General features: G+C 36.5%; 1 protein-coding gene and 1 pseudogene across 9 annotated transcripts in view; one reads left to right on the forward strand and one right to left on the reverse strand.

The window, feature by feature from the left end:
* GRM7 (glutamate metabotropic receptor 7) overlaps positions 1-24,894 on the reverse strand; it is an 823,590-nt gene that overhangs the window by 407,700 nt on the left and 390,996 nt on the right. For all 9 annotated transcript variants that reach the window (XR_011994328.1, XR_011994329.1, XM_072720358.1 and 6 more), the window contains exon 3: positions 4,636-4,777. Coding sequence is in view for 7 of the 9 variants with exons in the window: in XM_072720358.1 (XP_072576459.1) it covers positions 4,636-4,777 (142 nt within the window). In the remaining 2 variants the exon portion in view is untranslated. The remainder of the gene's footprint in view (positions 1-4,635; positions 4,778-24,894) is intronic.
* Positions 23,189-24,560, forward strand: LOC140593905 (large ribosomal subunit protein uL4 pseudogene; annotated as a pseudogene).

The following is a 24,894-nucleotide window of genomic DNA, read 5'->3' on the forward strand; positions in this document are numbered from 1 at the left end:
AACAGAGAGTTATGAGTGAGCGATGGTGAGTTAAAAATGAGGGAGAGGAAGATAAGCTAAATTTACCAATAAGTATTTAAATGGTAATGCCCTCTAGGAAACTTACACTTCTGCTTACAGAATGCTAGAAACTAAGGGAGTGTCACCCTAGGCAGAAAATAGCTTTCCTGGAAAAATCTGGACCACCTTAGGAAAATGATTCTATATACCTACATAGAGAGATCCTCTAATGGAATGGCAACTTGGATATCTGGCATGTCCACCAAGATCCTGAAGTCTGAAGGGATAGGACACCACTGCTTGCATCAAAGGTTTTCTGTCATACTTTAATTTTTTAACATGTGCATTTATTATTTTAATAAAAATAAACAATCAATTACTTATACTCTTGGCCTAGAGATACTATTTCTAATCATCTGTGCAAAGGAAATGATCAAATACACTGCCAAAAACATACATTCATGACTTCAGATAACCTATATGCAGAACAATAGGGAACTGTCTGAACAAATGACAGTGCATCTAGAGGATGGATTAGAAAGCAATTCAGAATATACTTAGATTTCCACAAGCACTTGTTAAAAGAAAAATCAATTAAAAGAACTGCAAAAGACTGTTCAACTCATATATGAGAAAAGTTGGCTAAACATTGCTTGGGCATGTGTATTTACACACAGTTAGAAGTATAGGGCCATCTGAAAGCACAGCAAGATAAGGGTAATACACCATGTATTGTTAACCTAATAATTCATTGAGAAGATACTACTGAGGTTGAAGAGGTTGCAAAGGTGGGCAGAAGCCAAGTAAAACAAGGGGAACAAGACAAAACTACATAAATGCAAAAAGTAGATGTTCACTTTAATATAAATGTAAAAGTGTGGGCTTATTAACTATGATAAACAAGAGTAAACCATTTAAAAAAAACTTATGGCATCCAAAGTGACATGTGAATTACAAAAAGCAGGAGATAAAAACCAGGAGATTCTTTTGAGGAAAACCTATGTACGTTTGGAAAAAAAGTGCTGGCAAACATTAAACCAGAATTTTAGGCTACGTCTAAGTTTTGGAATTGCAATTTTTATAAGAAATTATTTAACCTTTTTTTTTTTTCTAGACAAGTCTCTCAAACCTTTATTTTTTCTAGATAATCAAGGGACAAAGAAAACTTAAGGACTTCCTTCAATAAAGAGTAACAACCACAAAAAACTTTTCCACCTTTTCCAGTGGACTTTTATTAGTCATGTATTATTTTTATAAATCAGAATAAAGTGTTCCAGAAAAAGGATCCACTCTTGTCTAAAATCCAAATTATTGGTACCCATGACTTACTTTTCATTTATTTTAGCTTTAAAATCTAGGTGTTACTGTTTTCTCATTGCTATTCTCTGACAAAGTATTTGAAGTTAATGTTCTAAGAAATCTCAAAATTTCCCATTTACAGTGTAAATCTTCTGAAAAAAGAAATAACATCATATTGTGAGTTAAGAGTACTCTTCAGATATCAGTGTATTTAAGATCATGTTTTGGAAGAAACTTCTATATGCACCTAAATTTTATTATTATGCTAAAGAACTACTCCTGCTATCACTGCTATGAATCACAGTATACAATAATATTCAGCACACAAACAAACCCCAAAGCAAAAAGAATGAGCCTAGTTATTGAGCAAACTGTATGTATTTTTACATCTCAAATTAAAACCTCACATTACCTACAAGCAGGAGTACTATAATGAATTAGTCACCATGGCTATTTGCAGTAATGTTGTATGTGACATGTACAATGTATTTAGAAATAAACCCAAAGCCACATTTTATCAATGTATTATGTATTTGGAAAATATGTATAAAAACATTTATGGGAAAATTAGGAAAGATATCAACAAAGATGAATAAGAGATAAGCCAAAAAAAAAAAAAACCCACCAAGAGTAATAGTATTAAAACACAATTTTTAAAATAACTACAACACAAAGTGTAGAAGAAACATGCCTTAAGAGCAATACTCAAGAATTTTTAAGGAAAAATAATACATTTAAGGGGTGACCAGAAAGTTTCATCAAGAAGGGCATGTTTGAGATAAACTTTGAAAAACAGATAATTTCACCAAATAGAGAAGGAGAGAAAAAGACACTATGAATAAAGGCCATTAGGAGGAGCAACCAGGAGTGCTGGAGGACCAGAGCCATGCATTTTGCATATAGAAGGGGTAAGGGGAGGTGAGGTCTACATGTTAAATTAGGAACACACTTGAAAGCATTCTGAAGTCCAGACAGAGAAGTTTATTTTTTTTATAGATTTTTATATATTTATTCATGAGAGATACAGAGAGAGAGAAAGAGAGAGAGAGAGGCAGAGACACAGGCAGAGGGAGAAGCAGGCTCCATGCAAGGAGCCCCACGTGGGACTCAATCCAGGATCTCCAGGATCACACCCTGGGCTGAAGGCGGCGCTAAACCGCTAAACTACCAGGGCTGCCCCAGACAGAGAAGCTTATATTTGAATTATTAAATAGTGTGAATTGGCATAGTGATTTTAATCATTCATTTATTCGGCACTGTTCCTTGAGCATTTCCTCTATACAAAATACTGCAATAGGTATGGAGGATACAGAAGGAAGTCAAATGAGGCATCACCTCCGCCCCGGGGATGCTGATAGATTAGTGGAGAATGTGGACTAATCAAATCATTAAGCAATGTATAATAACATCATTGACCTCAACTATGAAGAAGAATTTGCCAATGCTGCAGTGTTTAGAGATATCTTCCCTCAGAAGACCACACTAAAGATGGCATGGGAATGAAAAAGCAAGGAAGGAAAAGCATTTCAGGCACATGAGAAGAACACACAAAGACCAGGGAGTGAGGAAACAAAACATAAAGGAGCAGAGAATGAAATAAGACTAGAAAGGAAGGACGAGGCTGGATAACCACAAAAAGAGCTCAAGAAGGATTTTCATTTTATTGATGGGAGGACCAAGGCCTGGGAGTTGGGAAGCAGAAAGGGGGCAACAGTGGGGCAACTTCCCAAGGTGACAGAATAGTCATTAGGGAAACACTTCAGGTATCTCAATGTCAGGTTTCATATGCTTTCTGTTTAATAGTCCTGCCACCGTGATCAGAGTTTACTATTGGGAAAATGATGGATGGACTCAGAGGCAGCATTCAGAGTGCAGGTGGAGGGGAGAGACAAAACTGGGAGGCTCATGATGATGACTGCACAGTATTCCAAGCAGGGTGTAATAATGGCCCAGGCCCTTAAACTTTTTCTTAATAAAGGAGACTCACCTTCAAATTAAATGATATATTTTATCTAAGACAAGGACTAAAAAACCCCATACAGCTCTTTCACATCAATAGAGATGTTAACAAGCACAATCTATTTGGAAAACAATAATCATATTGGGACATATCTCATCCTGGAAACTTCTTTTCCAGGAATTTATGTTAAAAACACTTGAAAGGTAAATTTATAAAATAATATAATTGCATATTATTATATATTTGTGCTATATTAATATGTATCCACCTGTTGCATGTTTATATTAATATTTATATTTCTATATATTTGTGTGCACAGATTTGTGGAAAAGGAAGTTTATTGCAGTGTTATTTATAACTGCAAAAGTGTGTAATCAGATGTCAATCAATAAGGGAGCATTTAGATAAATGACAGCACAGATATAAAATTCTGCACAGTTATTAAAAAGACTGAAGAGATAGGTACTGACATTCATAGACATCCATGATAAAATGGTAAGCAAAGGCCACAGGGAATGGAACAAGCTGTACACACAGTATGCCACCATTGTATAAAAGTACGCAGACTGTCTCTAGAAGAGTATATAAGAAACTGGTCATTAGCCATTGCATCTGAAGAGGAGAACTTGTTAGCTAAGGTCAGGATGAATGGAACTTTTTTTTTATAAACCTAGATATTTTAAATAGTTTTTTTAAGCAGGTATAATTACCATATATTCTAAATAAATAATTATTCTGGAGCAAAGTGGTAGTGGTCAGAGAAGAAATCAGGACACATTTGTGTCTTAGAAACTCATTTTGGGCATATTATGTTCTAGAAACAAAGGTTAACTCTATATGGTTTGGCCAAGAATGCAAGGAATGAGGAAAAATAAGAAGTTAAGATTCCGACTGGATTTTTTACTCCAAGGAGGATCAAGGTAAGACAGGAGGAGAAGAAATGGATTAGAGGCATATGGGTAGACAAGCTTGGTTTGGAATATACTGAGACTAAAGCGGTAGCAATACAGCCAGAATTGTATGAATTTTTTTTTTCTTTTACATTAGGAGGAACCATTCTTTGGATAAAAGTCTGTTACACTTGGATATATTTTTAATAAAAGAACCTTTAAAAGGTCTAGTGGTTTTCTCTTTTTACAAGTAATTGAATACATTTATTTTGCTAATAGAAGGGGAAGACATGACAGCAACACAGCGCTGCTTCCACGGTTCGCTATAACTAGTCATGTAGGGGAGAAAGCATGTACAGACTTTGCCACTATGTAATTATAGATTTGCTTCTGTGCTATCTTTTCCCCTCTCTGCAGGTATCCTGATCTTTCTGGTCTCCTAGAGTTGCAGCATGCATATTAATGAATTTTACCAGTTATCCTTACTTTATATCCTCATCGTTGGCAAAAATCACGACGGCCCTGGAGTTCGGGGTGTCCAGGAGCTGTTTGATAATTCTATCAAAGTCAATGGTTCTGTCTTTGCGCTCTTGGGGGATTCTCACAGACTGCGCAATGCAGAGCCCACCTGTTTAAAAAAGAAAGAAGAGTGTCAATAAAGTTCCCTCTGAGATACCAAAGGAACCAGGGTGAGTAGCTAGAGAGGATGGAATTTTGAATTCTGAGTGCACAGCATTTCCTTGGTGATATCCCTGAATGAGAAAGGCTTAAGACATTATGCTAAGTCCTAAGCTGGTGTTCATACTTGGTGCATCTTCCATGACATTGCACAACCTGATTTTCTTCGCATTGCACTTGTAAATGGCTAATGATGCCCAGAACACCAATGATACTGATCCTGGGGAGGTAGACTTAGGTTGACAAATTGGGTGGGATAAGGTCTTTAAAATGAATGCAATCAATAATAATATAATAATAATAAGAAGAAAACTGCAATCAATAATCTACAGTAAAACATATTAAAGCACATAAAGCTCAGGTTAATTTCTGTGGCTTTTCTGGTGTTTGCATTCCCAGGATTCTTTTCAACTTCATATCCATCCCAACTTTTAAAGGTCAGAACCAATGGAATAAATCTGAAAACAAAACAACAGCAAGAACACCAACTACCGTAAATCACAGCAATAACCTCATACTCGTGCCCAACTCTCAAATATGTTTTATGTATGTTATCCCATCTTAAAAACTTTAAAAGATAGTTAGTAATACACATTTTTTTTTTTTTGCTAGAAGGGATGGGGATTTTGTTTTGTTTTTTTTTGTTTGTTTGTTTGTTTGTTTTCTAATTTTTAAAAGATTTTATTTATTTATTTTTTTAAATTAATTTTTATTGGTGTTCAATTTACCAACATACAGAAAAACACCCAGTGCTCATCCCGTCAAGTGTCCGCCTCAGTGCCCGTCACCCATTCCCCTTCACCCCCCGCCCTCCTCCCCTTCCACCACCCCTAGTTTGTTTCCCAGAGTTAGGAGTCTTTATGTTCTGTCTCAAGGGATGGGGATTAAATAGAAAAATAGATTTGTGACTCCAGACTTGTCAGAGCTGTGATGATATTAATTCTCATTATGCATTTCAAGACAGGAAAATGTGCAGTAGTTTATTAAGCAACTGATACACTCCTCACTATCCTACCTCTTGCTTCATAGTAGCCTCTAGATCTGGTATTTTATATAACACACTTTAAGAAAGGCTGGTGTAGGTGAAAGGGGTAGAGAGAACATTTATAGGAAAGGCAACAAAGGCCATCCAATGGGCAGAAGACATAGAGGCCAAGAAAAAAGGATAAGCTTGTTCTTGTAATGTGTTTGGGAAACAGCTATTATCAAGCTTATACCTTGAGCCTGGACAATTGGGTGAAGGGTACAAGGCTTCCACAAACAGAAAAATATCAACTTTATTCCAAAGTTGAGCTCCATTACACTTTTATCCCAACCAGTGTAATCTCTCTATAAGTGACTCTTAATTTTCAGTGTACATAAAATCACTGATGATCCTTTTTCAAAATGTAGAGTTTCAATCACATTATCACCAACTTGACCTAATTGACATTTATAGAACAATCCACAGGACAATAGAACAGTACACATTCTCTTCAAGTGTAAATGGAACATTCACTAAGCAGTTCATATTCTTGGCAATTAAAAAAATAACAAATTTAAGTGCATAGAAACTGTATAAAGTACATTATCATGCCTAACAGAATCAAACTAGAAATCAATAACCCTTAGAAATTTAAAAACATATTTCTAAATAATCTATGGGTCAAAGAGGAAGCGTCAAGGGAAATTTTAAAATACTTTAAACTAAATGAAAATGAAAGTGGAACCCATCAAAATGTATAGATTATGACTAAAGTGATATTTATTATTTTTTTAAAGATTTTATTTATCCACGAGAGGCCAAGACATACGCAGAGGAAGAAGCAGACTTCCTGTGGGGAGCCTGATGCAGGACTTGATCCCAGGACCCCAGGATAAAGACCTGAGCCAAAGGCAGATGCTCAACCACTGAGCCACCCAGGCATCCTCTAAAGTGGTATTTGGCAAGAAATATGTAATCATCAAATACTTATGTTAGAAAAGAGGGAATAGCCAAAATGGCAACCTAAGCCACTATTTAAGAAAGAAGGTAGAAAAGAGCTAACTAACCATCCTTGCAAAAAAGTAGAGAGACATAATAAAAGGGCAAAATCAATGAACCTCAAATCAGAAAATATGAGAAAAAATCAATAATATCAAAAGTTGCTTCTTTGAAAAGATTAATAAAATTGATAAATCTCTAGGCAAAGCTGACCAAAAAGAAAGAAATCACAAATGATCATATCAGAATTAAGAGGGGCTAATCATACTGATGGACCCCACAGATAGCAAAAGGTAGTAAGGAAATATTATAAACAATTTTATGCCAATAAACTCAGCAACTTAAATGAAATGAGTGAATCCCTTGAAAGACACAAACTATCCAAACTGAGGGCAGAGTAGATAATCTGAATAGTTTTATATATCAAAGATATCAAATTCATACACACACACACACACACACACACACACACACACACTTCCAAAAAAGAAAGATCGAGGTTTCACTGATAAATTCTACCAAACAGTTAAGGAAGAAATAAAATATGATCTATATATAATCTTTCACTGAAAATAGAAAAGGAGAGAAAATAATTCATTTCAAAAGGTTAATATTAACCTAATGCCCAAATCAGATGAAGATATTATTTTTAAAAAGACCAGTATCATTTATGAACATCCTTGCAAAACTCCTAAAAAATACTAATAAAATAAATTTAGCAATATATAAGAAATAGTAATACATTTTAATCAAGTGGATTTCATGTAAGGAAAGCAAAGCTTATTTATTATTTGAAAATCAATCATTATAATTTATATATGATCAAATTAAAAAAGAAAGTCATGTGATCATCTTTATACATGTGGAAAAAGGCACTAAACAAAATTCAATAAACATTCATGATAAACACTATAAAGTAGGATTAGATAAGACCTTTCTAAGCCTAATAACAGGCATCTACAAAAAAGCCTACAATAAGCATCACACTTAATAGTAAGAAATGACAAGGCAATTTTGTCCTCTCTTAAAACTCCAATTCAACATTGTACTGGATGTCCTTGTCAGAGGAATAAGGAGAAAAAAAAGAAAAGAAAAGAAACAAAAGGCCAACAGTTGGCAAAAGAAAAAAAAAAAGTCTCTATTTGCAGATGATGTGATTGTCTATATAGAATATTCTAGAACTAAAAGGAGAGTTAAGAAAAATTGTGGGATATAAACTCAAAACACAAAGGTCAATCATATATCTACAAGTCACAATGAACTGGAATTTTAAATTAAAATAATGCCAGCAATAATTTCACCAAAAATGTGTTCCTTATTTATAAATCTCACAAAATATGTATAGGAGTTATATTCTAAAAATTATAAAACATGGCTGAAAGAATTTTTTAATCATGTAAATACCCCCCAAAATAAATAAACTCTCCCCAATTTCATATATAGATTCCGTGCAATTTCAATCAAAATCTCAGAAAGCCTTTTGAAATCTGTATCACTAGCTAATTCTAATACTTGTACCAAAAGTCAAAAGAACAAATAGACTAGTCAGACTAGTCAAAATAATTGAGTAAGAGAAACAACATTGGTGAACTTGAACTACCTAAATTCAAGACTTACTATCAACCCCAAACTGCAGTAGTCAAGACAGTGTGGGATTGGAAAAAGAATAGACACTTAGATCATTGGAACAGAAAAGAGGTCCAGAAATAGGCCAATACAAATACAGCCAACTGATTGTTGGCAAAGGTGCAAAGGCAATAAGCGGAGACAGGCTAGAGTTTTCAACAAACGATGCTAAACAAATGGATATTTATACATAGAAATAATGAATCTTGACATATACCTCATACTGCATGTAAAAATTAACTTCAAATGGATCAATAGACCTAAGTCTAAAATAAGAAACTAAAAAACATTTAGATGGAGACAAAGGGAAATCTTACTGGCTTTAGGTTTTGCAGAGAGTTTTTGGATATAAGATCAAAAGCCCAAAACAAGAACACCTGGGTGGCTCAGTGGTCTGCCTTGGGCTCAGGGCGTGATCCCAGGGTTCAGCGACGGAGTTCTACATCAGGGCTCCTGCATGGAGCCTGCTTCTCCCTCTGTCTATGTCTCTGCCTGTCTCTCTATGTCTCACATGAATAAATAAAATCTCTAAAAAAAAAGTCAAAACATAAAGAAAAAATTAATAAATCAAATTTTATGCAAATTAAAACTTTCGTTCTATGAAAGATAGCATTAAGAAAATAAAAGCACAAGCCAAGGACTGGGGATAATCATATGTCTAATAGAAGACTTGTACCTACAATATATAAAGATTCAAAACTCAGCAATAAAAAAAGAAAAGAAATGGGCAAAACATCTGAATAGACAGAGAAAAACAGATGTCAAATAAGCACAGGAAAAATTGCTCAACATCAGTCATTAGGGAAATGTTAATTAAAACCACAAAGTTAAAAAAAAAACCACAAAGTTATATCACTACAATAGCTATTAAAACAGCTTTTCAAAAACCAGTAATATCAAAATCTAGAGAAGATGTGGAGCATTAGGAATCTCTGCTCATTGCTGGGAGGAATGTAGAACAATACAGTCACTTTGGAAACCAGTCTGGCGCTCAAAGTTAAATATAGAGAAAACATAACAAGCAGCCAGTCAGTTCCAATCCTAGGTATTTATCCAGATGAACTGAAAGCTTGTGCTCACACAAATGTGCACACAAATGTTTAGAGCAACTTTATTCATAATCACTAAAACTGGAAACAACTAAGACATCTGTCAACAGGTGAATAGATAAACAAACTGTACATGCATATAGCTGAATCCTACTCAGCAACCAAAAGGAGCTGCTGATTTGTGGATGAGCATGAATAAATTTTAAAAGCATTTTGCTAAGTCAAAGAAGCCCAACCAAAAAGACTATATATTGTATAATTCTGTTCATACAACATTCTAGAGAAAGCAGGACTTCAGGGGTGGAAAATAGATCCATGGATGCTAGGGATTCAGAGGAGGGGTTGAGTACAAAAGGACTCCACAGGGAAATTTGGAAGTGATGGAAATGTTCTGTATGGTGCTCTGGTAGTAGAAACATGACTCCACACGCTTGTCAAAACCTTAAGAACAACATGCCACCCTGGACTTACTGTAAGCAAAACTTAAAAAAATCAACCAGATTGTCAGGGGATCCTAGAATATAATGCAGACTGTGACAAATGAATCTAACTGTATTACTAATGTATGAGTAAATTTTACTGATGGAGATGAGTAGAAAATAAGTTAACCTAAGTAATTTTTAAAAATTGTGTTTTGCCTGGAAACTCTAAAGTTAGAGACTAAAAGAACTGAACATAAAATGGTACTCTGATTTGTATATTTTTCAAAGTAATGTGAGTTAGCAATTCTGGAACTGCTTTCCATACTTGAGTTGAACAAAACAGCAAATAAATTGTAGATAATGGGAACCAAGATTCTCACCTTCAAATAATTTATGAGTAAGCGGAAAAATAAGGCTAGAATGAATCATGTGGTACCAGAAAGGGTCAGAAATATCAGTATAGAGTCACGTTTTAGAAGGATGCTTGTATGCATGGGTTACTACACACTATCCACTGAGGGATCCTAAAAACAATGATACTCCAGAGCAACCAGGACTCCTACTACCCAGGTGTTAGTTTCAAAATACCATCTTTCAACAAAAAAGAATCGGTTCTCTTTGAAGAAATGGCTGGTTCTATGGCTGAGGCCAGGCATATACAAGACAAGCCTGCAGTGTCAGGAAGTCAGAAGTACACGAAGGGGCATGTCAACAGGATACAGAAGCCACCTAAATGTGTGTCCAGTGAATAAAGCTAGAACAATATGAACAACAAAATAAATAATGATGGTATTAAATGATTATCCAAAGAACACTATACATACTTATGAACCCATACTGAAACAAAAGACTAAATTAATAAATGAGAGAAGTAATTAATTTTCTGTACAGAACTCCAAATAATAAATGTAGAAGGAAAGAGAAAAATGAAATATCACCATTAGGACATGATAGTAATAATTGCTGCTCATAAGAGCCACTGATCCATGTTAACATTAGTGTGGGAAACAGTGACATTTATATAGCTTCAGGAGACACTGAACATTTATATGGCTTAAAAGTTATTTCTCCCAAAATATTTATTAATTACTTTGGTGGTTTTAACATATGCCTAAAACTTCTTTGATACTCTTCCTTCAAAGAGGTTGAGATTAAGTTCTCTACCTTTAAGTAAAATCCATGCGTGGTGATTTGCTTCTAAAGAATATATAAAAGGAAAAAGAGTAACTTAGGTGTAGAGACACCTGGCAGACACTGCTGTAACTGGGTCACTAAGTTAATATCACTACTATTAAGTCACGTTGGTTTCATGTCCTGCCTGATATGATGTGATGATAAGGGCACTCCATTTGTGTTTTATTCTTCCCCCAAATCTCTAACCATCATCTAATCATGATAAAATATCATAAAAATCCAAACTGAAGGACACTGCAAAACACCTGACCTGTGCTCTTCAAAATTGTGAAGATCATGAAATAAAAGACTGAGAACTGAAAACTAGATTGGAGCCTGGGACAGAAAGACATTTGTGTAAAAGCTAGCAGCATCTGAATAAAATCTGTACTGAGGTAGTAGTATTTTTCCATTGAGACATGTACACATTGAGACATTGTACACTGGCTATTTTAGATATTAACATTTAAGCTAACTTGGGTATAAGGGAATTCTATCTTTGCAACTCCTTTATACATCTAGATTTTTAAAAAATGTCTATATGTCTGTGTGTGTGTATATATATATATATATATATATATATATATATATATAGTTATCTAACTGTCTATCATCTATTTATGCACTCTACCTAACTCCCCACATCCCTGCCCAGGTCTTACCTCTCATGAACACTTATTTAGTAAGTAGTGGAGCAGGCCCAGGAATCTGAGTTTTTAGCAAGATCTCGAGGTCAGTGATTCTTAGGCATTAGTTTACCTAGAGGACTTGTTAGAACACCCATTTCTGGCCCCACTTCAAGAGATTCTCGTTCAGTGGGTTTGGTAAGGTTTGTGAATTTGCATTTCAAACAACTTCCCAAGTGATTCTGGTACTGCTGGTCTGGGCACCACACTCCAAGACCACTGTTCTAGGTGATATGGCTGCATGTGGCTAGGGGAGCAGATTTTGAGAAGCATTTGCCTGGGCACTCCAAATTGGTTGTAGCCAGCTCATTCAGAAGTAGCACACTTGTACACACATTCCAGTTAAACTTTTTAAAAGAGCTCTTAGGAGGGTGAGATAGGGAGAAGGAAGGAAGAGATGGATCACTATGCTTTGTTATAAGGTTTACGATGATACAAATAGACAACAACAGGAGAAATATCCCTGGGAATAGGGACTACAGCCTCCATGACATAACTCCTCCAACTCTAGGAAAACAACATGGAGTATGGAGGAATGAAACCATCTGCAAACTGTCCTGGGACTGCTGGGGAGAAGAAATGGCTACTTTACCACCTTCTCGGCAGGAGACGGGGAATAATTGTGGATGGAAACCCAGCTTCCCATCAGGATTCAATTACAGCTGAGTGATTAAGCAAATTAGAGCAAACTCCATTTGGTGATGTGATTAGTGGAGGGGCGGTCTGCACTCACAGATTTAGGACCCACCCAGTGCACACTGGAGGAATCCATGCATGGACTTTTATGATTGCAGAAATGAGTTGCTCGCCCCCTCTCACAGAGAACAGTCCACAGGTGTGCAAAATCAAACAGCTCAACAGAAGAGAGAAACTGGCTATTAACATGTTAATGGGAATGAACATCTTCATAAAGCTAAAATCTTAAAAAAAAAGAGAGAGAGAGAGAAGATTGGAAAACAAAGGATAAGAGATAAACAAACTGCTTTGATCTTCTGCTCTTGGAAGTCTTGAGTGGTGTCTCCCGGAAAAATGGTCATTTCATTTGCTTCAGGTCTAAGAGAAAGTGGTAGGTTGAAAAATTTACATATGTTGTACATAGATGACTTTGCCTCAAGCATTCAACCCAAAGTGTATCACAGTAGAAATGTGTCTGTGCGAGAAAATAATGCAAGTGTTATTTCTATTCCAGCAAGGTATGGAATGGTCCACACAGATGCACAAACACGCCCACACAGTTGAGGTGTCCTGATAGCAGTTAGCTTATTTTTCAACAATGGCGGTGACTCCGCACACTACAGTCTCCTCTGACCTGTAGCCATCTTTTCATCCTAAACCGCTGCCCTATTGAACACTAACTTTCTCTCTATGGTTTGTGTTTCAGCTTAGACCCTCACAATGGATTCAGCCTGCCTGCTGTTACATCTCTGATGCAATTTGGTCACCCCTGTATACAAGCAACCTATATCAAGAAAAATAACCTGTTCAATGTCAAGAGCTTAAGCATATCACTTTTGAGGGCATTTCATTTGCACATGGAAACTAACTGGAGTTTTATGGTGCAGGTTGGCATTGCAACTGCCAAATTAATTTTCACTTCTGTGGGGTGTAATATATAGAAAAAACTGAACAGTATCATCATAAATGTTCCAAATGAAGAGGCATGTCACAGACAGGGTAACGCCATTCATGACATGTCAGCTGTATCTAAGAAAGCCCATTCTCAGTGGCTTGAGGGGGGAGGTACAAGCTATGGAAGTAATGGAAAGAATTTCAGAGTCCCAGAAATCAATCTGCTTCTCAATTTGAAGCTGAAAACTGGTCAGTTCTCTGTCTGCCCATGGTAGCTAGTAATCTGTAACAGCAAGAAGAATGTCAGGAGTTAGATCACAAATTGTTTCCATTAAAAATACTTTTCTCTCTCAAATGAGAGTGGATACTTTTCCATCTAATAAGCAAAAGCAATAGGAAACCATTTAGCATTTGCAGCTCAATCCTGTCGGGGTTATACATGATACAGTTCTATTGATGATTTGCTCTATTATTTAGAACTGCCAATTCAATTTAGGAAATATTTATTGAGACTCTTATGTGAAAGGCTCTCTAGGTTTTTTAAAAGGAATGATATATGAAAGCAGAAGGCGCCTGAGAAATAACCTCATCTAATTCCCCAATATGAGGGGGGGGAACTAAAGTCCAGAGGGTTTAACAATGATAATATTAATCATAGTAGAAGAGTTGGCAATCGCTGGATTCTATATGTCAGATACCATTCCAAGAGCTTTACATCACTGATGGGGTCCATGGTCATACAACCCTATGAGGTACATGTGCTAACATCCCCATTTAGACCGGAGGAAATGGAGGTGCTCTGAAGTTCAGTAACTCACCCCAGATCATATATTTAATGGCAGAGAAGTACTAGGATTTTTATATTCCTAACCTTCATGCTTATTGATAATGCAACACTCTTTTTCAAATAGAGAGAAGAGGAGGACAAATGTTATTATCTTGTTAGAGGAATCAGCAAAGGCTTTATGGGAGAACTTTAATCTCACATGGATTGTTTCACATCTGGGGGTGGTGGGCATCAGTGGAAGAATATGTAATGAAAGAGAGAGACCGACTGGTAAGGTTATTTTGGATAAAACTGTTGGACTCTCCATTACCCTGTCTTTCTTTCCTGACAGATACCTGGTGTTAAGGGAGGTCAGCTGGCCATTCCCAAGCAACACTCATCATTGATCACCATCAAAGGGACCAATTCTGTTTTGAAATCTCCAGCCTCTTTTCCAAATAGGAATGACCTTGTTACTCATGAAACAGTCATAACTTTTCTGGGGATAGTTCTGAAAAACTATAATTGGGGGGGCTATGGGGATACCCCCATTTTTTTTATTTTATTTTATTTTTTTACACACAGAGAGAGAGAGAGAGAGAGAGGCAGAGGGAGAAGCAGGCTCCACACAGGGAACCCGATGTGGGACTCGATCCCGGGTCTCCAGGATCAGGCCCTGGGCTGAAGGCGGCGCTAAACCACTAAGCCACCCGGGCTGCCCGACTTCTTTTTTTTTTTTAAAGATTTTATTTATTTATTCATAGACAGAGAGAGAGGCAGAGACACAGGCAGAGGGAGAGGGAGAAGCAGGCTTCATGTAGGAAGCCTGATGTGGGACTCAATCCCAGGTCCCCAGGATCACACCGCAGGCTGTAGGCGGCTGTAGGAGGTGAGAGAGAGAGGGACCCTGTGCTTCCTCCAGCATTTTGGATGTCAGGTCTAGAGCATTTATTGTCCTTCTGGCATCATTGGGACACACAAAAAAATGATGAAAACTAAAAATACACTAAAAATGGTAAAACAGAAAGCTAGAACCAGAGTCCCTGAAGTCATGTGAGTGTAAGTAATCACTTACTTAAGGACTCCCTGATATGTGAGACAACAAACCACTTTTTATTGGAATTACCAGCAGTTTTATGTTATTTGCAATTGAATACATTCTTACTTTATCCTTGCCTTCCAAGAATTCTCATCCCAATATAGAAAGGGGAGAAAATTCCTGAGAGTGAAAGAATTTCAAGGAAACATATAAAGGAGAAGAGAGACCAAGGATCACCACTGCAGCAGAGAAGCTGGGGAAAAGGGACTGCTAAGCACCTGCATGGATTTGCAGACAAAATATTTGAGTAGGAGAGGGAGACAAAGTGAAAGAGTGAGAAGTCACGTGGAAATTGGAAATGGTACCCAGGACTGGGGGAGGGCTTAGCAAGGATTTTGGTGATGGAAGCGTATCTTGTGGAAGCCTGAGAGTTAGGACTTCAGGGTTCTTGTTTTTCTTACTCATCTATTCTCTATTTAATCTTTTTTCCTGTATTTAATATTTTAGATATCCCTGTCCTTTTTCAAGATTGAGAAGGGAGAGGGAGGAAAGGACAAAGGCAGGAAGCAAGGACAGATGAACACCTCAAGAAAAATGCTCAGCTACCAGAGTATAAATAACGTTTTGGGGAGCATGGAGAGATGAACTTGCCTGAAGTAAAATACAATAAAATGCAGTAAACTGGTGGGGCTGGAGTTATATGCCAAAGACTTTATAACAGAAAGTAGAGGCTGGGCAAGAAATGTTCTGCTTATGCCTGCCTGTCAGTGAGGAGAGAGCAGGACTCATGCACTATCTACACACACTAATTCGAGTGTATTTTCCATCACATCTTTCAGCCAAGCAATGTCGGACAGCAAGTCTTACTTAGTTAAATATGCACAGGAATTTCAACGTCTACATTTTGTCTGAGAAGAATTTGCATCTTATATTGGGATAAGTGGAGATGGAAGCAATCTTGATCGGAACCATGTATATTCTAGCTGACTTGATCTTAGAACAACCCTCCCTTTGTAAAGACGGTGAAAATAGTGTAGAAACAGGAAATGACAGACCAACTTAGCACCAAACCTGATGCTCTGCAATTAAGTCTTTTGATTCCTGATTTGATACTCTTCTGGCTGGTGATGCCACTCTGTGAGTTGCTTTCTTTGCCTTTTTCACAGCCATGTATTCATTCACTCTATTAAAAAAAAAAATTTACTAAGCATCTGCCGTGTCTCAAGTACTCTTTCAGTTGCTGGCGATACAGAATAAAAACAAAAGACTAATATCCTACTCGCTCCATGGGGATACATGCTAATAAGACAACTTTTCATTCTAATTCTCTTTCAGAACTGTGCTGGCCTCTGAGAATGCTCTGGGTTTAGCTTACAACCAAAATCCCAATACGGAACATCAAGTTTTTCTCAACAGCTGGTGTCTTGGCAGGTCGTGAGTGGGTTAATCAAGAAAGTGCTCTGATTCAGGAAGCTTTTAGAAGGCAAGCTGTTCCTTTCCCTGAACAAGAACTAAGAAATTGGCTGATTTTTTACAGTGACTGCTTTTCCCTGTGGCTTGAGCAGCCTCAGCAGTCAGAATCAATTGTCACTTGTCTCCAAGCAGCAACTCTGTAAGGATGTCCCACTATGCATCCCCAGACAATAAAAAAGGAGGTCAACTCATGAGTCTAAAACATGACTGATATTTCTAAACTACTGTTTGCATTTATTCAGTTCTCACTTGGATGTGAGTGTTCAAAATGGAGCAGGCCGATTTTACGATTCATTTTAAATCTTGAAAATAAGGAGGTAATAGGATATCATGTCTGTGTGGGAACCCATCCAGAGAATTCAAATTTAGTGGAGATTTAGAGCAGGTATAGACACACACACATACACACAGATACAGACTATTTCATTATGTTCTCAGGGCAGTGGTTCTAAAGATATACTCTTAGCTTTGTGAATTTTTCAGTCATCTGTGTGTGCATTTCTTGCAGTACACTATAGTAATGTAAAAAGAATCATTTCCATACTATTGTGTTCCATGAATAAATTAATAAGTGATTTCTGTTATTCTTCATTGGTTATTTCACTAACTGGTTATGGTCTTACCCTGGAATGATCCTTTGGTCCAAAGCTTTTTTAATTCATCCATTCTTATTTGAATACCACCAAGTACTACAAGACATAGGGAGAAGTAGGAGTACCGGTCCCTTGTATAGATGAGGGGACAGGAACTTGGAAATGAAGCTGATTTGCATACTATATAGCTAAATACAGTACTGGGGGTAAAAATGAGAATTCCTGACCCTTAATCCAGAACTATTTCCCTACCTGTTCTCGGGAATTCTGATGAGATTTCTTCCACCTCTGGTCCTTTACTCTCTCCTCTATTACATTTCTCTCAATGAATCAATCAAATAGAAGAAATGGAATGCTTATAGCTCCTGTGACCTTTTAGCCTATCAAACTCTCCTGAATATTAAACATTTTTGTTAACTCTTTTTATAGTAGTGTCTCTTCATTTAATGACTTAGTGGCAGATATTTTAACTCAACATCTTCAAACAAACCAATATATCTCTTTTTCTATATCCTTAGAGGATAAAAAAATGATTGAGCCTTCATCCTGTCAATAGGTAAAGAATAATTTGTACTCCAATCTCTAGGCTTGTTCTTCATGGTCGATGAAATGTTTAAATACACATAATTCAACTTGGTAAAGAAATATAAAGAAAGCATTACTTTGATATGAGTAACACTATCAATTTGGATAACAGTTTGCCACACTGGATGACAAAATTACAATTATATGATATGATTAGCTGTCATTGAAATAGTGACCTCTGCATGCTGAAAGACAAATTAAACTTTAAGAATTGTGCTATTTTTCTCATCTTTTTCTGCAGCTCTCTTCCCTCTGCCCCTTAGTGTCTCTGCTAAGATAGATCAGTACTGCAGCAAACTGCTATTCTTTTAAGGCTTGGAAGAGTACACATATCAACAAAATACATTTCTAAAGAATCTGAGCATCTATCGCTGTTAAATAATTCTTGCTATTTATTAATATTTATGTCCAAAGCAAAGAAGTGGAAACACAATCTGACATTTAATGATTTTAGAAATGTGCCACCCTCACTATTTTTCACAAACCTCAGAAAAAAATTATTTCCCCTCCTTTCTAAGAAGTGTAGTAGTTAAAGATTTATGCCAGCTGACACTTCTTTAATCACAAGAAGTAAATGAAGATGCTGGTTAACAGCACAGTCTTCATCTATGTGACCAAAGCAGGTAGCTGGATATATAAATGCTTCCCAAGGCCCAGGAGATCAAGTGAGTCATTGACAGTAAGGAGCAATGAGTTCATTGAGTTTTCCAAGGGACTTGGATAGAACAACACATTTGTAGATTCTCTCATCTTTCAATTGGTCTGCCTTTGGAGAAGTCTTATTCCCTTGTGTTATGTTTTCTTTAGAGAATTCCCACAAGAGGTTATACCACAAAATAATTCATCAAGTTTGAAAATTCAGTACTTTCTGAATTCTTAGATCACTTAAGAGTTTGAGGAATTTATCCTCCAGAAATGTTTGTGTATCATTTGCAAATAAGACTTTACTGATAGGATTTTTCTGGAAATCGACCTTACTCAACTCCTTCTACAGCATCAACCATGCTGGCTCTAGAAGGGGTATAAGCCCTCTATCTAGAAATCAGACAACAGATTTCTCTACAATCATCTTCCACGTGATTCATCTAAAAGGTGCTATTCCGAGAAGGTTCTATTACTCTCAAACCAAAATGACATGTTTTTTTTTTTCTTACTGTATTTGCAAATATATTTGTCTTTTGTGACATAGTCATATTTATTGTGATTTGATATTAGCAACGAAAAATTTTTCATTCTCAGACACAGAGTATATTCAAAAGATAAATAAATTTAAAAATTACACCTTTAATGACCTCAATATAAATTTGCTCAACCATTTGCAAGTCTTGAAAGAAAAGAAGGCATGTACGCAGATCCTCAAATCCTAAAAGGAGACAGGAATAATTAAATAAAACATGACCATTTTTTAAGGCTTTATGTTTTGGGTCACACACAAAAAAAATGTATCATTTTCACCTTTGTCAATGTATATTCTTAAAGGGTTATTGAGAGTGAATAAAATAAATAAAAATTAATAAGCAGGTTATGTTCTACGCACAAAAATAGAACCAATGCTTCTGAAGAAGCTGGGCCTGTAAATTAATTGTTTCTGGTAAACTGAGTTTCAGGCTGGTATCAGAGCAATGCCCATAGGAAAGGTGGTATAGAATGAATATTTATAGACATCACATGATTGAGAAGTCTGCAATGACATGACCCTCAGCATTATCAACTGGTCTGACAAATGCCAAATTAGATCTTGAAATATTATTACACAAAATATAGTCTAATAAACTGAATATTAAATATTTAGAGTAAAATATTAAGAAAACACATGTAATCTTGCAACAGTGAATATGGGTCTTAATTTAGGTTGAATCAAGCAATCACCTTTGTGATTTTATGAGCTCTGAGCATTAAGCTAGCTCTGGCAAATTATCTTCCCTAGAGGGGAAGGTACATATTTTGTCTCATTCAAATACCTTATTTAATTAGAGGTTAGGATCAGATCTAGGTTGCTACCTTTTTGACAGTGTTGTGACTTAAAGGAGCCAAAGGAAAACACATCTAGAGGATATGGTATATTTACGCATGGTGTGGATTCAACCAATGTTACCCCCAAAAAACATCATAACGGACTTAGGTTCCAAAAGCTGTATCCCACTAAAATCACTCTTGGGCTTCAGGAATTACTCTAACAGGTAAGAGGAAAGAAGAAAAATCTATAAGGCAAGATGCTAACTAGAAAGGTAGTCATATATAAAGAATCAATAGCTCTTTCCTCTCAGTCCAAAGTTAGTACTATCTTACCAAGAAGAGATTGATATCACACTACAATTTAAAAAGGTAAAGCACTATCTAGAAACTAGAGGCATCTAGAATTTCAGCAGGCCCTGGAATTACACTCAATCCAGTTTGGCCCTCTGGGAATAGGAGTTTATATAGATGTTGCCAGTATATACACATTGTGCCATATGACATTTTATCCTCAGTTCTACTACCTGAACGTTTTTGGACCACCACCCCAACCCTTATAAGTTATCGTGTTGTGCTCTTGAAAGGAAAGCACACTGAAAATCATGGCAGGTTTATGGTATATTAGACTCTATTTTGTACTCATGTATAATCTTTATTCAGTAAGATGACACAAAAACACTATAGGTTGAATCTCTCTCTCTTTCTCTCTCATGAATTAAAAAAAAAAGTTAAAAAAATATATATCTATAAAAACAGGCAGCTGGACAAATCTGGCCTGAAGGTCAAAGTTTCCTGAATCCTGGTCCAAATTCTAAACAAAGGCTATAGTTACTATTGACTTTTAGTTTTATATACATGTAGATACGTGTGTATGTGTATGTTCTAAATTACCACCATTTGTATGACTTATCCTTTAACGAGCATTGTACTCAACATGTAAGTGAACTCAGAGACCCAAATTATGCAGTTGGCCTCTGACACGTGCAGATTCAGTACACACTCTCATTTCAAGAGTAAGTTCATAATGCCTAGAAGTCATTCATGCTCACGTCAGGCATAGTTCATCCCTCCATCTCCTACAGTATTGCATATGCTTGCATTTAAGCAGTGCATTTGCAGTAATCAAGGATAGCACAATGATTGCAAAGATGAAGAAACAATACCGAATACTTTGATTCTGTTGCATTAAAGCCGTGAATTAATGTGAATAATCGGCATTTATGTTACAAAATATAATAGGCATATAAGATGAAATTACTGACAAAGGAGAAATTTTTCCCAATATGGAGACATTTGCAAAATCATTTCCAAAGAAATAAAGGCATAGATGCTATGACAATTCCCAAAATTTATAATGAAATAGGAATTTCCTGAATTTTGGCCAAACTTATACCTATCTTCAAGAATTTTCCAAGTTGTGTATTGCTATTGCTTCTTATAAAAAATAATCTTTTTGAAATAAATTCTTTCAAAAGATTTTATTTATTTGACAGATAGAGAAAGAGAAAGCACAAGCAGGAAGAGTGGCCTGCAGTGGGAGAAATAGAAGCAGGCTCCTCCCAAAGCAGGGAACCTGATGCAGGACTCAATCCCAGGACCTTGGGATCATGACCTTAGCTAAAGCCAGCCGCTTAACCAACTAAGCCATCCAGGCACCACTGAAATAAAATTAATAAAAAATGTTCTTTGATCATCTCTGAACAAATATAAATTGACAAATCTGGCTAAGTTTTCCACTGAACATGCAATATGCAAAGATCAATTTCTACAAAGTAGTTGACAAATTTACAAAAGTCAAATCCTACAAACAAAAACTGTGGTATTACTTGTCATTGCAACAGGACAACTAATTGGAGGTATAATTTTTTTCCTTTTTAAAAAAGATCATCTATTTAAAATGTATCTCTTCCTATTTTCCTATCCTGAAATTTTTTATATATTTATTTATGTATAATCTTATTACCATCATGAACATACATATGAAATGCAATAAAATTTCTACCATTTGCATTTTTCTCCTTATTGGTATTATTATTTTTCATTTCATGATTATTAGAAAATAACTTTGCCATGCAGAGAAAGAAGTTCCTTAAAAAATTACTTACTTTGAGACTCAAATAGGAGTCCCCTGGTAAACAGTAGTTTTGTTTCATAAATGGAAGAAAAGGTGAGAAAGTGATTTGTCCAAGACCAGCCAGGAGGTAAAGGCTTTATGTTTTGGGCTTTATGTATTTCAAAACTAGGCTTCATTACATAACAAAATTATCCCATTACCTCATTATAAACAACATATAACAATGACTATGGCTTAGAATAAACCCGACTTAGAAGATGAAAAGTTACCCTAGAATTCTAAATCAGTGCTTGACTGAGAGCTGATTACAACTAGATTGTAATAAAGAGGCAGAAGGGGTCAAAGCTTTTAAATTCACCTGCTCCAACCTCTTCCAAACTAGATCTCCCTATTCAAAGAGATGATTTATTCCATCTATTAATTATGTGAGGTAGGGCTGATATTTTGGTAATATATCTTATATTTGTTATTATATCTGTTAATATATCTGTTAACATATCCATATTGACAGTTAGTATTGGTTCTCTGAACTAGCATGAAGATCTGAGAGAAAATGTACACACACAGACATACATACACCATATACATACATCACACACACATTTACTTCACACATGCACAAAGAGGACACACAGCACACACCACAAATACACCACACACACACACCATATACCACACACATCATACACCACACACTCCCCACTCCTGAAGCTAACCACTCTGGTACTTTGGTAATCAGCGTTTTGTAACTATGTGTATATGTGATTGCAAGTATTGTGATTTCAACTTAGCTAATTAAACCTGGGGAAATCAGTGTGTTTCTCTCAATTTCCTTCAAAGCTCATTTTTCTATCACAATCTAATTGAGTTATTAGGCTGCAATAGAGACAAATTAAGATTCCCGATTATGTTTTTCTCTCTCAGGGAAGATATTGACACCGTAGTTCCAGTTATATTTGAACTGTCACTTTAGAAAGGTATAGATAACACTTTTAATTACAAGACCTAATCTTCTGAATTGGTTTGATTAATATGCTGCTGGAATCAGCTTTCATATAAATGGATTTTGTTAGAATTTTAAAATAAAATACCAGGTCAGGAACCCCATTTATTTTTTTAAAGAAACCTGCTGAAGTATTTTATGTGTGTCGATAATTCTTCTTTGTGAAGTTTTTACAAATCCATGTGTAGAACTTGAAACAATATTTCAGTGATTTGGCTCAAGTTAGGCTACATTTGTGTAGATTATTAACTGATAAAATATGGTAAAAATATTTCTGCCATATAATGTACCAAAGCCTTTAAACCTAAATCTTATTTATTCAACCAAATGGCCTCTAAACTCTTTTCTCTGGTTTGCACTTAAAAGTAAATCTTAGTCTTTTTTTCCTGTAGGAGCCGCCGGGTTGAGAGGAGCGTGGTCTTCTCCTCTCCCCGCGATGGCGTGTGCTCGTCCATTGATGTCTGTGTACTCCGAAAAGGGGGAATCATCTGGCAAAAATATTACTTTGCCTGCTGTGTTTAAGGCTCCCATTCGACCCGATATCGTGAACTTTGTTCACACCAACTTGCGCAAAAACAACAGACAGCCATATGCTGTCAGTGAATTAGCAGGTCATCAAACCAGTGCTGAGTCTTGGGGTACTGGCAGAGCCGTGGCTCGAATTCCCAGAGTTCGAGGGGTGGGACTCACTGTTCTGGCCAGGGTGCATTTGGAAATATGTGTCGTGGAGGCCGCATGTTTGCACCAACCAAAACCTGGCGCCGTTGGCACCGCAGAGTGAACACAACACAAAAGCAATATGCCATCTGCTGTGCCCTGGCTGCTTCAGCCTTACCAGCACTGGTCATGTCTAAAGGTCATCATGTTGAAGAAGTTCCTGAACTTCCTTTGGTGGTTGAAGATAAAGTTGAAGGCTACAAGAAGACCAAGGAGGCGGTTTTGCTTCTTAAGAAACTTAAAGGCTGGAATGATATCAAAAAGGTCTATGCCTCTCAGCGAATGAGAGCTGACAAGGGCAAAATGAGAAACCGTCGTCGTATCCAGCGCAGGGGACCCTGCATCATCTACAATGAAGACAATGGTATCATCAAGGCCTTCAGAAACATCCCTGGAATTATTTTACTTAATGTAAGCAAACTAAACATTCTGAAACTTGCTCCTGGTGGGCATGTGGGACGTTTCTGCATTTGGACTGAAAGTGCTTTCCGCAAGTTAGACAATCTGTATGGCACTTGGCGTAAGGCTGCCTGCCTCAAGAGTAACTACAACCTTGCCATGCATAAGATGCTTAATACAGACCTCAGCAGAATCTTGAAAAGCCCAGAGATCCAAAGAGCCCTCCGAGCACCACGCAAGAAGATTCATCGTAGAGTCCTGAAGAAGAATCCACTGAAGAACCTAAGAATCATGTTGAAGCTAAACCCGTATGCAAAGACCATGCGCCGGAACACCATTCTTCACCAGGCCAAGAATCACAAACTCCGGATGGATAAGGCGGCAGCAGCCTTAGAAGCCAAATCGGAGGAGAAGGGGGTTCCAGGCAAGAAGCCCACGGTAGGGAAGAAAGGAAAGAAAACTATTGGTGTGAAAAAGCCGAAGAAACCTGTGGTGGGAAAAAAGGCTGCAGCTACCAAGAAACCAGCAGCTGACAAGAAACCTGCAGAAAAGAAACCTACCACAGAAGAGAAGAAGCCTGCTGCCTAAAAACTTCTATTTGTTTATTCCATAAAACTCAAATCATTTTGGACAGCTAATTTTAAATAAAGACCTGATCAAAGACAAAAAAAAAAAAAAAAAGTAAATCTTAGAATTTCCCTGAATTTTTTTTTTTTAGAGTCTAAAGTACTCTTTCATACCCATTAAACCAATATCCCCATGAAGAACAGGACTTATCCTTCTTATACTAAATAAATAGTATTTATTTATTTGCATAGGACATTAGTGTTTATATTTATTTTCTATTGATAATAATAATGATGATGATAGTAATAACTAAAAAATAAAACCCTGATCAAAATTTTTACTGGGTACTCAGTGTGTGCTAGGCTTTGTGTCAAGTATCTTAAGTGCAGTGCCTCATTTAAATTCAC

This window comes from Vulpes vulpes, chromosome 9 (assembly GCF_048418805.1).
Source record: "Vulpes vulpes isolate BD-2025 chromosome 9, VulVul3, whole genome shotgun sequence".
Taxonomy (NCBI): Eukaryota; Metazoa; Chordata; class Mammalia; order Carnivora; family Canidae; genus Vulpes; species Vulpes vulpes.